Source organism: Chanos chanos, chromosome 15, assembly GCF_902362185.1.
Source record: "Chanos chanos chromosome 15, fChaCha1.1, whole genome shotgun sequence".
In the NCBI taxonomy this organism is placed as follows: domain Eukaryota; kingdom Metazoa; phylum Chordata; class Actinopteri; order Gonorynchiformes; family Chanidae; genus Chanos; species Chanos chanos.
Window position 1 is genome coordinate 7597231 of NC_044509.1, and position 16637 is coordinate 7613867.

General features: G+C 40.6%; 1 protein-coding gene across 1 annotated transcript; it reads left to right on the forward strand.

The window, feature by feature from the left end:
* Positions 1-3762: 3762 nt before the first annotated feature.
* Positions 3763-15048, forward strand: inpp5kb (inositol polyphosphate-5-phosphatase Kb). Its single transcript, XM_030792989.1, has 15 exons — positions 3763-3839; positions 5466-5520; positions 7888-8177; positions 8965-9069; positions 9256-9364; positions 9897-10013; positions 10122-10297; positions 10409-10520; positions 11253-11362; positions 11950-11976; positions 13754-13961; positions 14063-14200; positions 14352-14435; positions 14671-14775; positions 14974-15048. Exons 1-15 carry the CDS (start codon positions 3763-3765, stop codon positions 15046-15048), a joined length of 1788 nt encoding a protein of 595 aa, XP_030648849.1.
* Positions 15049-16637: the final 1589 nt, after the last annotated feature.

Here is a 16637-nt window from a genome sequence, read left to right on the forward strand (position 1 = left end):
AAGGACTATTTTTGTCTGTATCCAGAGCTCTTTGGTCTGGATCTGGTTTTGTGAGGTAGAACCTCGGGTTGATGTTGCATTAGACGATAACCTCTTCTCTTCTTACCGGTTTTCGTACTTGTTACGGATAAAGTGACTTTTATCCAGATGTTAGCAATAATTCCACCTCTGTTCATCATGTTCCCGCCTCTCTCGTATCTTTCTCTCCATCTCCCCTCCTCCCTTTCTCTCCCTCTTTCTAGTACATGAAGTTTGGGTCTCAGCACTTTGTGGTCTTAACCATCTCAAAGTAGAATTGATCTAACCAGGAACCGGTTCTAGTTGTGCCCACAGTTCAGACTGCAAAGGAGATACAGTTTAGTTAGCAAAAGTTTTTTTTTTCTAGACTGGGATAGGGTTTTCTTGATAACATGACGCATGTATGAATGTGTGTTTGAGGTCTTAGTATCGGTGCTTCGTGCGGGACGTTGAATATGAAGCAAAGATTAAGGTTTTTACTCCAGACTTGTTTGTTAATCAGTGCTTTGGGATCTATGGTGAGATAGTTGTGTGATCGGTCCGACGTGTCTAGTACAAAGCTTCAGCATCATTTCTCTCAACACTGTAAAATTCCATTAGCAATACTTAAAGAATGCCTCTGCTCTGAGGAGCTCATCATGAAGATGTATGGATGTATGTATTGATTTGTACATAATATATAAATATATGTAGATGAACACACATATATATATATATATATATAATCATAGGTCGAACTATCCTGCCAAATTATTAGCATATATCCCTTATCTTAAACATAATGTCTATTTTTTTTTTTTTCATTTTCTGTATCTATGGGGAACTTGGGGTTGCATTAAAATTCCCAAACTGTGCGTTTGAGTCCTCTGGCTTTCGTAGCATTGTAACTGAAATAGTGACAGTAATTACTGCTCTTTGATGTGACAGCATTGATTCTGTTGAGACATACGTTTACTCTGTTGAGTGTGAAACAGGTATCAGATGTCATTCTGCCTATGATGTCAAAAAAAAAAATAATAATAATAATAAATAAAAAAATATTGTGTTTCTTAAATTACTCATCATTCCAGTACGCGTCATGCAGAAATAAGCTTTCGGAAAATGTTGTATTTTGTGTTTTTGTTTTAAAGGAGATTTATGCAAACCCGGCAGACGCCCACGCTACTAACCCTGACTCTTTTTTTTGTTTTGTTTTGTTTTGGTTTTTTCTGGTCCCCGCTCTCCTCGGCAGGACGGCCTTGAAATATATTTTTTCTTCTGAGTGTTGTCGTACCTGTATCCTCAGTCTCTTAGCTGCTCCGATTTCTCTCACTATTAAATTCAAACTAACACTGGAACGCAGCCTCTACTGAAAGTTTGACTAAAGTGAAAGAGATTTAATCAAAGGAGGTCATTTGCTCCATCTACTGAATTTGTACTGAATTTGAACTGACTACGGTCCTGAAAAATAAGAAGGGAAATCAAAATCACTCGAGCACTTGAAAAACTTATGATGATGATTGACAGCTCCAAGAGACCATCTTTTAGATACGTTGCTAGATTCCACGGTTTGTCATCAGGGTTGCGAACCAGTTATTCTAGAACCGCTAATGGTTCGTTTAGTTTGGCCTCACTTGCTGTCATGTCCCTGTCATCTGTTTGTGTTTGTTTTTTGTTTTTTGTTTTTTTTTGTATTGGTTTATTTTCTGTGAATTTGTGCCTTTTGCCATCTTATCTTCCAATAAAGCTATGTTGGAGATGTGAAAGTGTAATAAATGAGTTTGAAAAAAGACAGAAGACACATAATCTTAAAATGTTTCCATCATGGTGAATGTTTGTTTTTTTTTAATTTTTATTTTTTTGTTTTGTTTTGTTTTAGTATTTCATCTGAGTTTTTGTTACTGTCTGTGTCTCCCATGGTGTAATAGCTAAACACACATAAGATGTGAAGATGTGGTCCATAGTCATAACTGTGTATGTTGCTCATTCATTGATTATCACTATAGGTCAGTTATTACTGATGTTCTGAGTGGAATTTAATTTTCTAATGTCTGAGATGAAATGTTATACCAATTCACCTCTTTTTTTTTAATTTGTTATTTCCTGAGGTTTCATTCTTTATGAAAGAATTTTATATCTTTTGAATATCACCGTATGGTCACACCTCAAGTTTTAATATTTCTAAATCCAGGTTCCAATGAGTCCTCGATTTCATTGTAATATTGTAAAAATGTCTGGACCCATATCAAACCAGTGCAGGAATGTGGGACAGGTTTCTTCATTAAAATGATTGCATCTGTTTAAACTGAATTATAACAACTTGAAACAGTCCTAGTTTAAACTTCTTTCCTTAAGCGGCTGTCTCACCGGGAGCCCTTGGTTCTCACAACATCGAGACGCAACTCGTTTTCTTTTCTGTTTTGCACACACACGTCATCACTTAGAGAAATGGTACTGTAGTGTGACGTTGGCCACCGCTTGCGCGCGATCACGCTAAGAGTCTATACCTGAGCATTTTCCCCTGAACGTCCCCAAAGCTCCCGCCGCTGTCCCTTCGGCAGTGTCACAAACAGCTTGACACCCCCCCCCCCCCCCCCCCCCCCCACCCCACCCCACCCCCGCCCCTTCTTCCGGGTTGTGCTGTTACCTAACCCAGTCCCTTACTCACACAGGCCCAAATCTCTTACTCAATCAGGGAGGGTTCAGAGGTGAGGACTGGTGGAGAGAGAAGAAGGGGGTCATTCTGTGTTCTAGTTGGGGTCTAATCCTTCCCCTCAGTGAAAACTGCAGAGCCTTATCTGGATTTGAACAGCAGAAGGAAGATTAGCATAAACCCTGCTTATGGGGCCTCTGGTAAAAAAAAAAAACGGGAGGAGGGGTACGTCATTTAAACGTTTTACAAAAGGTCGATAAATATTGTGAACCGTGACTCATGGGTTCTGGGACAGTAGTGAAGTGACTCATTCTGTTTTATAAGATGAGCGGTGAACAGAGTGGAGCCAAAAATCTTACAAAAATGGATTAAATCTATTTCAAGCAAGGGGCTGTGACAGCATGTGTTTGTGTGTGTGTGTGTGTGTGTGTGTGTGTGTGTGCTTATGTGTATGTGATTGTGTGTGTGTGTGTGTGTGTGTGTGTGTGTGTGTGTGTGTGTGTGTGTGTTTGTGTGTGTGTGTGTGTTTGTGTGTGTGTGTGTGTGTGTGTGTGTGTGCCTGTGTCTGTATGGCCATGTAGCAGTCATTTAATTTTATCATCGGCAGTTATTTTACATTCAAACGTTACTCTCAAATACCTTTCACTTACATTGATTGTGTGATGCCTCAGCTCCTGTGGTGAATTACGTCTCAGTGAACAGGGCAAAGAGAGACTGGGATTATGTGCCATTCAAGCTCTCGAGGGCACAATCCCATAGTATAAGATTAACACAAGGCACATAATTGTAAAATCTTTGTATGGGTTTTAGTTCTTGCTTCTGACAAACACTAGTTTTAGAGCTAGATATCTAGAAGAAGGAAACATACAAAAGAGCCTGTAATATGTTTTACTTCTGGACACATCTAATAACTGCAAGTGGAAACTTTGGTACTGAACAAGTAAATCATGAACATAAATCCGTACTTGATATAACAAAGAAACTATTGTAGAGTCAACTAATGCAGGAGAGTGGCGCATAAAACAAATACGTAGAAACAGCTATGTCATTCATTGCACTGATAAGACGTTTTAGCTGTCAGATTGACAAACAAATAAGGTACTGTAAAAAAAATGATCCGCTGCGCTGCCGCTTTAAGACGCAGGAGTAACTCCGGATTGGCAGAGTTGAGAGGAAGTACGGACGCGATGTATGAAGTAGAGTAAATACAAACTCAAGCTTTCACTTTTCACTTTTCAAGAGCAGTGTCATTTTCAGTCGGCTTAAATCAGAAGCAGCGCTTCCGAGTTTATCAGGTAATTTTTTTTTTGTTGTTTAAATGCGCGCTATTTTGCCGGTTCAGTCATGCGTAATTGGAATTTCCTTAGTGTGATAACTGTTTCTGTAACTTTGAAACTTTTATAACAAGATTTTGTAAGAGGTTGTGTTCTAGGCTTATGCACGATTCTCAATGCGTTGACAGGTTAAAAACAGCCTATAATTTTGTCTTCAAAACAAATTAAAACAATGGAGCGGGGTCGAGCACTTTGTTGATAATGCATTGCTACAGTGTAAGAACTGATTGTCTCTGATGTTTTTATTTCACGCATAAAAGTTTTTATGCATTTATCCATGTTTGAAAGGTCATCTTTGTAATATCAGAGAACATTGCAAATATTATGATTTAGTTTTCATTTCGCTGTGCAATGAAGCATTGCACAGCGTTCACTGTAGATTTGGACTTTGAGAAATAAACTGTGAGAAATAGCCTGAAAAAGTTCAGCCAGATTCTTCAAGGGACTTACAATGTTTTCAGTCAAGTTCAATGTATTGTCTCTCTCTCTCACACACACACACACACTGTCACACTCACACCCAGAGAGAGAGAGAGAGAGAAGCTGCCGCTCCGTAGATTTTTGCTGCACGGCATATGAATGATGTCTGAGAGATCTACAAAGATTACTGATGCATCAGGGCGAAGTTCCTCCCGGTCGACAATAAATAGCTCAACTGAATATTGTCAATTTGTAACATTTGTAAAGTGGATGTTACAGACACATACTAAACAATGGCCAAAAAACCCGATGCATGTGTTGTATTTATCCGTAATTAAGACCTCCAGGCACATATTTGTGTAGTTTTGCGAATCAACAGTTTCTATGGCAACCATTCCCTGCACATTTTAAATTCAGCTGGTGCTTCCTGAGGCCTGAAATGATGATTCATCCCATTCTGTCATTATGTTAAAAAGCTTTCAGCGTCTACGAGCCAGGATTACTCATGATTAGTGAATTGTTTTAGAAATTGCTTCTCTCTCTCTCTCTCTCTCTCTCTCTCTCTCTCTCTCTCTCTCTCTCTGTGTCTCTCTGTCTGTCTCTCTCTCTCCTCTTTACCGCACGCGTGTGTTTGCACGTGTGCCTGTGAGTGAATACCTTTAAATACTTGTGCTTTATGTGTTAAGCTGACTATCCCTTCATAATATTATGAATTTAACATTGGATTTAATTCTACCAATGTATCCATGCGTTTATCGTGATTCTGAATCAGCTGCTTCTCATCCTTACTATTTGTTTAACCTAAGGGCATCTGAATTGCTTGTTTGAGGCTTAGGATAAACTAATTGTTTTTAGTGCAATAGAATATTAATAATTTCCATTGAAATATAGACAGATTTTGTCTCTGTGTAGCATGAACATACACACTACCATTAACCTTTAGCTCATGATTCATGAATATAGTATTTTTCAGTTCATTTGTTTGTTTGTTTGTTTGTTTGCCTGTTTGTTTGTGGTAGTGAATGCATGATGGTATATTTCATTTGTGTGTATGTTTTCAGGTGTGAGGATGAGTGCAGGGAGTCTCAGAGCCAGGGGGCGCCAGCAGCCTTTCAGGTAATAAATAACATGCCCAATATATACCCCACACACCCAATATAATTTCACACAGTCTTAACCTACGTCATCACCGCAATTACACCCTCACTAACACGTCGTTATTGACAATGACCCGGAGAGACGCAATGAGGTTGAAAGAGATAGAAAAAGAGCAAACAAGAGCAAAGGAGGCAGCTGGATTCCAATAGACACTAAATGTTGGAAGACTGGAGAGAAGACTGTGAAAGAGGCAGTGTAAGCAGAGGACGAATGGGCCGCACACACACACACACACATTGTGTTTTTTGAGAGGGAGGTTGAGAGAGAGTGGAGAAGGTGGGCGACTTGTTACCTAACCCTCTTAAGATGCTTAGAGATGCCATATGCACTTTGGTAAATAGGACGGATCAGACCAGATTGAACAGACGTTAAAAACTCAAGGCCTGGTCTGATTGTTTGAAATATTGCCTCGCTAATGCGTTTGGACACTCTCAAAAAGAAGTGGACAATGACGTGTCGGTAACCACTGTTTTTAAACCTTTTAATAATTTTGGTAATAACAGTACAGTTCCTAAGTACTTTGTTTACAAGAAATATCTTTAAGATGTCTTTGCCTCCTCCTCCTAAGCACCTCCCTCTCTCTCTATCTCTCTCTTTCTCTCTCGTGCTCTTTCTCTCTCTCTTTTGGTCTCTTTGTATCTACACCCCCCCCCCCCTCCTCACTCTTTTTTTCTCCTTCTATCTCTCTTTCCCTGAGAAAGTGAGAAAATATCCTTTAAGATTTAGCATGTGACAGTGTTGCTTAGCGAACGGGTAAGGCATAATTTGGGATTAGCTTACTTTTGAGCATGTTTTTCTCACTTTTTGACCTGTGAAACAGTTGCTTTTAATAGACCACCAACTCTTCTGAACAAATCAAGGTCAGACGCAATTGGACGACCTTCAACACGTTGTGAACTTGTAAACCGCTGTTGCGGCCCAGAAACTTGATGAGAAAATCAAAAGCCGCCAAATGAATCTCATTTTCCTGTTGTTATAACACGCCTGTGGGAGTTCTCAGTGAGTAGGACCTTTTCGTAGAGAAGACTGAGATTAACGGACCAGGAAAACATGCTCAGTCTCCCAAACGCTTCGTTTTTCCTTCAGCTGTGGTCAAATTTGCTTTAGATGCATTATTCTGGGGATTAACAGTAATTTCTGAATTCAGCCCCACGCATGATGCTCACTAACAGAGAAACGAATCTATTACAGCCCGATTGACTGACATGCTCTCTTTTGTTACATCAGTGTGTTCTGGCACGTGATCCTGGTGAATGAAAAGAGTGTAACTGTCTGACCACACAAGAGCTCATTACAGATAAAAAATGTCTATATCTTCAGAGCGCCGTTAGACTTGGATCCAGTCAGTCTCTGGACATTAATTTGTAAGAGAGAGCAATTTATTATGACTTGTAATCCTGTATACATTTCCAAATTAAGAGTTTTATGAACCTAATTATCTGATTGTTTTTTATTGGATGTTTGAATTTCATCTCTAAATTGAAGGATAACCTCGTTCGCTGATGTTGTTTATCATGCTGAAAGTAAGGGATTTACAAAGTCTTGACTCCATCCCTGCAGAATTTCATACTTAACCTTTGCTCCATATCTCTGATAATATGAACCACCAGATCAATGTGAATGCCCTCTTTACCAAAGCCTTTGTTCTTGTGGAATGAGTTAAATATTCACATTGCTGAGGTTGGATTATGAGTTTATGCCATTCTGCATTGCCCAACTTCTGTAAACAATGCGTACAGTGATACAGGGCTATGGCTGCCTCCCATTGGCTCTTATTCTATTCCTTACCCCATCATGTGGCTCACATTTGCTCCAGATTACAGTCCCTAATCCCATATTCTCTACTTCTACATTACCCAAAACTCTGCCGAGAGCCCAGACCCATTCATTTTGCCCATCAGTAGGGACTGCAGGCCTGGTTATTCAAAGGTGTGCTTATAGGAAAGGAAGTTGCCTTAAAAGATTTTTTTCTGAATTTTGGCTTGATCTACTGAGAAGACAAAAGGAAAAACTGTACTGTCTTCCTAAGGCTTCTTGAGATTTTTGGGAAGTTCTGAAGAAACTCAGCAAGATTTCTGGAGGATCAGTAAGGACCACAGATGGAAAGGGGTGAAACCGGTCCAGCAGAGTAAAGAGGCGTTATCTAGAAGTTCCGAATTTAGGATCTCAGTTACATGTTTTTTTTTAATCTCAGTGACCGATTCTCTTGGGTCTCGTCTTTAATTAATCCCTTACCTTCTAACAAAGACTGATGGACCGATGAGAAACTCCGGTCCGATCGCAAGCTAATCAGAAACATCAGCTGAAACGCGGATCAAATTTAAGGAACTCACTAAAGCAGATTATCCTTCCTCTACTCGTCCATACACCGTAATTTCAATAGTTCTTTGTGAGATGGCAGATTGGTTTACCAGTTCTCGCGCGCGTTCAGATAGCACGTCTAGCTCCGCGTCTCAGTCCACCTCGTGTAGGCTGCTCCTTCGGCAGCGCCTGTCTCAGCTGCTCACCTGCGTGGAGGACCTCAGCTCGGACGACGAGGCCAACGAAGAGGTGTCCCGTACGCTGGACGAAGCTTTCCATCTTTGCGGTCGCTACGTTTGCCGAGATTTCTTCAGGTGTAGCCGACGTCCTCTGGGGTCCTTGTAACGTTAATGTGTCCTGCATCCTTTTCCTACTCTCATGTTCCTAATTCTGCCTAGCTTTACACGTTGTCTCTTTTGACCTGCCAGGTTAAAATGAATATACTGTAGATACGTTAGTTTCTGTATGTGGAATGATGCAGTCGGAAATGGAAAATTTAGTTTAACTGATTAGTTTATTTCTAATTGTAGGCTCAGATTGTAGACTACAGTTGTCAGAGATTGCGTGAATATTTCTCTGTTGCTCCTCAACTTCTCCTTCTGGATTCTGTTTTTAACAAAAGTGGAAAAACAGTAACTGATGTACAGGACATACGTCTTAGCTGTAAAAGATCATACAAGAGGTAACTGAGATAAGCCTGTAACTGGCCCTCCTTCAGACAGCTGAGATCTAGGTCAATATGTAACACATTAACCAGTTGGAAACATCATTATGTTTCCTTCAGATCAAATGATGTCCCTCACTAGTAAACATATTTTACAAAATTGCTTGCGAAATCAGTTGTTTGGCATTCTTCTTTTGTTTGTCTGAGTGGTTCTTTATATGATTATATGGAACAGTAGCTTTAAATCCATGCATCTTCTGGGGAATCAAGCAGTCTGTTTTACTGGATGAATGTGTGCTGTCCAGTTGTGTTTGTAGATTTAGCCATCTTGTAACTGGTTTTCTTGTTTAGTATAATATGTGCATGATCTACCGTCTCAGTGTTGGGACTAGATAACTAGATATTTGTATTTTCCGTCTTTTTCCTCTTCACCCCAGACTGCACATGGTCACATGGAACGTTGCCACGGCAGAGCCTCCGGCTGATGTCAAGTCTCTCCTGCAGTTAGATTCCCAACCTGCCACTGACCTCTATGTGATTGGGTGAGACGTCTGAGTAATCTAAATAAAATAATTTACACAAGACAATATTCACCGATACAGTTTCAAAATGAAGTGAATAAATGCATTTTATGAGACAGAGCTTGCCATGTGTCTTGTGTGTTTATGTCAGTGAAATAATGCATTTGTTTATGGCTTTTTTTGGGGGGGGGGGGGTGGGGGGCACAGTCTTCAGGAGGTAAATGCCACTCCTGTGAAGTTCATCTCTGACCTGATGGCAGACGATTCCTGGAGTCACCTCCTCATGAACACGCTGGGACCCAGAGGATACATCAAGGTGCAGGGGAAATAATAGACTATGTGTACTGTGTGTCTGGGAATGCCTGCAGTGTGTGTGTGTGTGTGTGTGTGTGAGAGAGAGAGAGACAGAGGGAGAGAGAGAGAGTCTATGAGTATGCTTATGAAGTTTTTAACCAGTTATGCAGGGCAGGGAACACAATGGCAGGTCTCAGCTGGCTGCCTCATTAAAGCCTTTTGTGAACTCTGTGAGGGGATTGCTGGAGAACACTCAGAACACTGGCCTCTTTGTCTCTCATGAAAATATTTATGTAATGTCGACAGGATTTGCTTCCATCTACGCTCATCCTTTTCCCTTTTTATTCCCAGAATATCTAGCCGGGATTTTTAAGTTCACATTTTTAAAAGCCTCACGACTCCAAAAATAGCACAAACATCATCATACATGTGATTGTTCAATATGCTATACTAGCTTAGGCAAGGCTTATTATAACCTAATGGACTGTGATGTTCCTGTTTTTCATAAAATGACAGATTAACTAAGCTTCCATGTGTATCTGTGTGCCCTCCAGGTGACCTCTGTGAGGATGCAGGGTCTCCTGTTAATTCTCTTTGCCAAGCAGGTTCACCTCCCCTTCATTAGAGACATACAGACCACCTACACCCGCACCGGCATTTTTGGTTTCTGGGTATGGCAAAAACAAATGAACAATTACGATTCATGAGAATTTACAACTGCTCCCGTGAATGAAGGTCGAATAATGGGGATTGGTTTTTTTCTCTTTTTGGTTCTTCAGGGAAATAAAGGAGGAATATCAGTGCGTTTCTCATTCTACGGTCACATGATTTGCTTCCTTAACTGTCACCTGGCTGCACATATGAATTATGCTCTGCAGCGCATGGATGAGTTCGAGTATATCCTGGATACGCAAGACTTTGACATCTACAACACGCCACGGGTGCTGGACCACAAGTATGTTTGCCTTCCCTCTCTGTTGTTACCAGTGAATTATACACAATACATGTTTAAGTGTAAACAAGCCCACAGTAACATGCCATCTGGGCTTGTGTAATTCTCCCTGAGGGTGGTGTTCTGGTTCGGTGATCTAAACTTCCGTATTGAAGACCATGGCATGCACTTCCTGCGCTCATCGATCAACAGTGGTCGCTTTAACCTTCTGTGGGGAAAGGATCAGGTTAGTCACACACTCACACATATTGACACACACGCACACACACACACATACACACACACAGACACATACGAGCACATCAATTTTAATCATTCATTGTTTCATGCTTTGCTGTTGACCTCCATGTAACCTTGTGCAACATCACAACAAAGTCACATGGGCAGAGTAGAAAGGGACAGAATACCACACACACATCAGTTTTGACTATACAACACGGGCTGTGCAGAGTTTTAATAGAACCATAAGAGTCTGAGGGCAGACTCCTTCCATCCTAATACTGAAGTTCAAACTATGTGCTGAGCAGATAGGAATACAGAAGTGAAACATGTGTACGTGGAAAAGCGCGTGTAAAACTCTCTGCCTCTGACTTTTTTGGAAAACAACCACACTGTTGATGTGTACGTATGTTGTTCCCTGACAATAGACTAAACAGCAGTGAGTCAGTTTTGTTGCTTTCCAAGTATTAAATAAAATTTGTACCACAACACACACACACACACACACACACACACACATGCATGCACACACACACAAATACGCATAGACAAACACAAACAAACACACAAAGACAAACAAACAAGCCCATAAACACAGAAATGTATATATGTTTTAAAATCCTGATACAGGTTGTATTACGTGTGTGGTCCCAAGCTTCCTTATTGTATTGAACAGTTCTGGTGCAGGCTCTTTTTTCTCTCACACATTCTGTATGTGTGTTACTGGTCTGTCTGTTAGTTGACCATGCTGAAGAAGACGGAGCCCATCCTACAGCAGTTTGAGGAGGGACCACTGAGCTTCAAACCTACGTACAAATTTGATCGTTTCTCTGAGACTTATGACACAAGGTAAAGCTCTCTCCCACTCAAAACCCCATATTCCACATTCCCTATTTCATATCTCAAAACCCCATATTCCACATTCCATATTTCATATCTCAAAATCCCGTATTCCATATTCCACATTCCATATTTCATATCTCAAAACCCCGTATTTCATATTCCACATTCCATATTTCACATCTCAAAACCCCGTATTTCATATTTTCATATCACCTATAATGCACATTTTGTATGTCAGAACACTATACTCCATAATTTCATATGGCACATTCCAGATCCCCATGTTCCTTATTATATACCTCAAAAGCCCATATTTCATATCTCAAAACCCTTTATTCCATATTTCGCATTTCAAAACCTCATATTCCAGATCTCTTATTTTAAAACCCCATATTCCATATTTCAAAACCCCATATTCTATATTTCATATTTCAACCCCCCAAATTTCATATTTCAGATTTCAAAACTCCATATCCCACATTTCAGAGACAAGTTACATTTGAATTCCTGTGTTTGTGAAAGACTATATCATTTGAAATCTTCTCCAAGTCATGGGGGTCTCACCAATGTTCTCTCCACTCTTCACCTCACAGCCCACAGAAGACATGGTTTGGCTTGAAGTGAGACCTGATAAGTCATATTAGTCTTGTTGCATGTTTTTCTTCTGCCCTTCTGCACCTCATCCTTCACCTTCACTCTCAGAGCGTACCCCTATAACATCCCCATACATCCCACCACCATATCCTCTCTCTCTAGAAACTTCTTTACAGCATGAATGAGATGTGGAGAGAGGTCTCTTACTTCTGAGATGTTTGAGATCTCCATGCTTCTCTATACAGAACAGCAGGCGCATAGATCCCTGATTACAGTTACACAGCCGAGCAGATGCCTCTGTTTTTGTCCGAGGGCTGTTCTTCATGTGTGCGATGGCCACGGGCCTTCGTTAACGGGTTTATATTTTGTCATTCCATACTGGCTTATTGGAATATTCAGGACTGTGATCTTTAATGAATGTTATGTTTTCGGTTCAGTTTTATTAAAAGATCATTTGGTTACTTGAGAGTCAAAAAAAGAGAAAAAAAGTAGGTGAAACATTTGTTGCATGGGAATTTTTTTAAGGGAGAGCAACGAAACAGAAACTAGAGTGTTTTAGTCCTTTTTTATTCCTGTTTTAGACTTTTTTTTTTTATATATTTCTCAGATTAGAGTAGCAGCCTGCGAGAGTAAAGCCCTAGCCCAAAGCCTGTGACGTTTATATGTGTCTCTCCCAGAAAGAGTTCACTGGCGCTGCCCTTTACCATGTACAGACCCAGGCCTCTGCAGAGATGTAGCACCACTCTGCTCCTCTTACTCACCTCTCTGTCCTGGTTTATCCTCTGTGTCCTCTTTGGTGGCTGGTACAGAGAGGTGTCTCCCGAAAGGTGGGTGTCTACGCCTGGGTTTGGATGTCTGATTCTTTCCCCAGCCGATGGGTCCACACACGCCTTTTTGGCGTGGAGAAAATACATTTTTAGTATACGTGGGGATTATCCCCACGGGACGGAGTGTTATTCATCATTACAATATCTGCATAAGTCAAATTTCATGGTTGTGTCTTTGAAGTTCTCTGGTTGTGCTTAGCAACATCCACCATATAAAAGATTGCCAAAATATAGAAACTATTTTTTTTTATGTGTGTGCTAGCTGTCTTTTGTATGAGATGAATTAGAGCATGTGCAGAAAATGAAAATGGTTCTAGATGTAATCAGAGGACATCTGCATGAAGAGAAACTTGCTGTTTTGAAAGGAGATTGCATTCCCATCCACTCTCTCCCCTTACCTCACATGTGTCCGCCGGTCCACACATCACAAACTTACCTGATGTATGTAATCCACACCTCTTCCACCATGTGCATGTGGTTCACCGCTTCACACGACTGCGTGTTCTGTTTCTAATTTTACACATGTTTAGACTGTAGTCGTTCTCTAGTTAAATGAATGGCATGTTTCGTGCTGTGTTATGTGTTTTGTCACACCGTTTTTAACTGAAAACTGAGGTCACTAATGGAAAAAAACCTAACAATGAATTCGCATGTCCGTTGAATCTTGACATACAAACATGCATGTGAACAAGCTTGTGCAGACCTTATGTGGTAATTAAACGAAACTCAGCAGTCATGATGATGTTGGAGGTTAATGTTACTGTCTGTGAGTGCAACATATCACTTGGTGGTATGGGTAAGAGAAAGCTAAACGGATGAAAAAGAGATTATTTTCTGTGGATGAGCTGAAGAAAAGAGAACCGTGGCAGTAGCTGCTCATGGTTCTTAAATTACTCAACGGTTTGGGGACACTCTGCAGGAAATGACAGCCAGTGAATATGACATTAATTCTCTTACTCTGTTACTGATTTGTCAGCGGTAAAAAGAGGAAGCCTGCCTGGACTGACCGTATTCTTTGGAGAGTAAAGCCCAAGTTGTCCAATGAAGAGGATGAGAGCGGGTCAACAGCATCATCGATTGATGATGAAGAGTTTCCAATTAAGGTGATACAAGACACATACACCTGTGATGCAGCCTACGGAGTCAGCGACCATAAGCCAGTCATCGGCACATTCACCCTGGAGGTAAGAGGACATCTAGAAATGACTATTGACTTTATGTCAATAAACGTCCAGCACAGAAGAAAGCTGTAAAATAGTTTGTTTTCTTCCCCAACTCCCTGTAGCTGAGGAAGAAGGTGGAGAATCCACTGGTCAGTTTATCTGCTGAGGGCCAGTGGAGCGCTGACGAGGATGCCATGCTTACCTACACCATTCTCGAAGCGTTCGAGTCCAGCACCTGGGACTGGATCGGCCTTTACAAGGTCAAGCCCAAAGAGAGAGAGAGAGAGAGAGAGAGAGAGAGAGAGAGATGATGGAAATATCAAAATAGAAAGGACTGAAAAAAAAATGTCGGCTCTGATTTGACTTGTGTTATCGTATGAGATTTGAAACCCTGTGTCTTGTCTTCTACAGACTGGTTTCAAGAGTCCTTCAGACTATGTTACATTTGCCTGGGTTAAAGACGATGAAGTTGCCACCAATGACGAAGTCGTTCAGGTACTTGTAATGCATGTGAGAGAGACAGTGGGACAGGTACTTGTAATGCATGTGAGAGAGACAGTGGGACATGTACTTGTAATGCATGTGAGAGAGACAGAGGGAGAGGGTGACTGGGGAAGTGAAGCAACTGAGTAAATCAGGGGATGAGGAATCAGAACTGGGCTCACCTTTTTATTGCAACATCACTGCAGCTGTGGTGTGTATGACTGTCTCACTTTGCTGATTTCGACAGGTGAGCATGAAAAAAGACAATCTTCCGCTGCTGGCAGGGGAGTATGTACTAGGTTACTACAGCTGTAACATGCAGAGCATCGTTGGTTTTAGTTCACCCTTCCAGGTGAGTGTCAGTCAGGGTTATCGCCATGTACAAATGTACTAACGTTTTTTTCCGCATACAATGCCATCGTCAGATTTAAATGCCTCACTTTAAGTGGGTTAACAGCTCCATTAGCTGGATTATCAGATCTTTTCTACGATGACGTTCTAAACAGCTAATCCGTTCGTGTCGTAATTAATGAATGTTCGTCTGTTACAGATCTTTGAGTCTAAGCGCGCCGTAATGGAGGGGCTGGTGCCTGAAAACATGAATGGAACAGAAATGGCCAAGTAAAGGCCTGCCAAACACCTGCTGCACAGCCTTGAACCCATCCACAGATAGACCACACTCTCATGGGGTGTGGGGAAGGGTTGGGGCAGTGAAAAGTGACCACTCTCTGTCAACATGGTGCCTTCTTCTTGCTCAGAATTTTAAACTGTAATCTCTGTTAGCTCTGAACTGTAAACTCTTTTTCACTTTTTCCAGTCTGTCTCTAATAGCGTTAGAGGTTCATGCATATCTATGCACCTAGCTACACACGCAGACACACACACATACATATGCACACACATAAGGCCACACACTCACATAAATACACACAGAAGACATCAAAAATCACCCAGCACCTCCATAGCTCATCTACACATCTCAAGCATGGCCACTAGGTGGCAGTAAAACTTGGTTCTGTCTCAAACATGGCCACCAGGGGGCAGTAAAGCTTTGCTCTGTCCTGTTGGCATAGAAACACATCTGAGGCTGAATGAGCTTGACTGTATGCAGAGACATGAACTGGAGAGTGACTAAATGAAAATGGGAAAAGCAAGTTCCACTGGAGGATCATAACAGTCTGGGAAAAAAAAATAATGGACTTGAAGCTGATGCTTAGAGAGAAAAAAAGGAAAATGGCTTGGGGGGGGTGGGTGTGTGTAACTCTGTTTACTGATGTCAGAGCAATTCGATTTAAATCAGATGTTTATTTTATTATTAAAACACTTGAAAGATTGAAATCAGTCAATCAAACATATATAGTATAACGGAACAATTTTAAGAAAATGAAAGACATTTATCGATTTTAATGATTGTTAAATAGCAACTCTTTTTGCCACTCTTTTAAACGGTCTAGTCTTATATTAATATGGTTCTTATATTTTTGTGTCCTGGCTGTTTATGGTGTTTAGGATCGTCAAACTCATACAGAATTCTCTATATCCAAATATTGCTGTATATGCTCTTTTATGAGTTCTGCGTGCCTGCTTGTTTACATACAGCATTGAAAGCGGATGGACGTTTAAGTGTGTGTTCGTATGTAGCGATACATTATATTCTGTATCGTGCTGTTGTTGACAGTTTGTATGCCTCGTCTAAGGAGAAGGGCAATCCGTCATCTTTATCTCCTTAAGTCGTTCAATATGCTGTAAAAAAAAAAAAAAAAAAAATACACGCTACTCATTCACTTGCTCATTGCGTTTAATGATGTAGTTTTAAGTTCAGGTCTATAAACTCACTTTATGGTTATAATATCTTCCCCAGAAGACACATTCAAATGCGAGACAATCTCCACTAGTGTATCCTAATCTCTTGGGAGTATACCCTATTTATTCACATTGTTTGAATGTATACTTTCAGCACTGTTTTTGTTTAGATGTATATTTTAAGTGAGGAGGATCTGTAAATTTGTGGTTGATTTCACTGTACTCTCTCATGTCATAAAAAAACAATAAAGAGCAATATATGTTCTTTGTCTTATCAAATGCATGAATGATAGGTAAACATATTTGTTTCAATTAAATTATGCTGATATTCATTTAAAGATGAACGTTTGATGGAGTTTTTAAGGTAACGTCGAACTCACTCAGTTGCGCTATATGTCAAAACTGAAGTGA

What these genes read in the sequence shown, in the direction of transcription:
- inpp5kb (XM_030792989.1), top strand. Translation starts at nt 3,763, where the DNA reads ATGATCCGCTGCGCTGCCGCTTTAAGACGCAGGAGTAACTCCGGATTG. An exon ending in AGAGGAAGTACGGACGCGAT is followed by an intron (nt 3,840 to 5,465) that starts GTATGAAGTAGA and finishes GTATGTTTTCAG; the next exon opens with GTGTGAGGATGAGTGCAGGG. An exon ending in GGGCGCCAGCAGCCTTTCAG is followed by an intron (nt 5,521 to 7,887) that starts GTAATAAATAAC and finishes ATCAAATTTAAG; the next exon opens with GAACTCACTAAAGCAGATTA.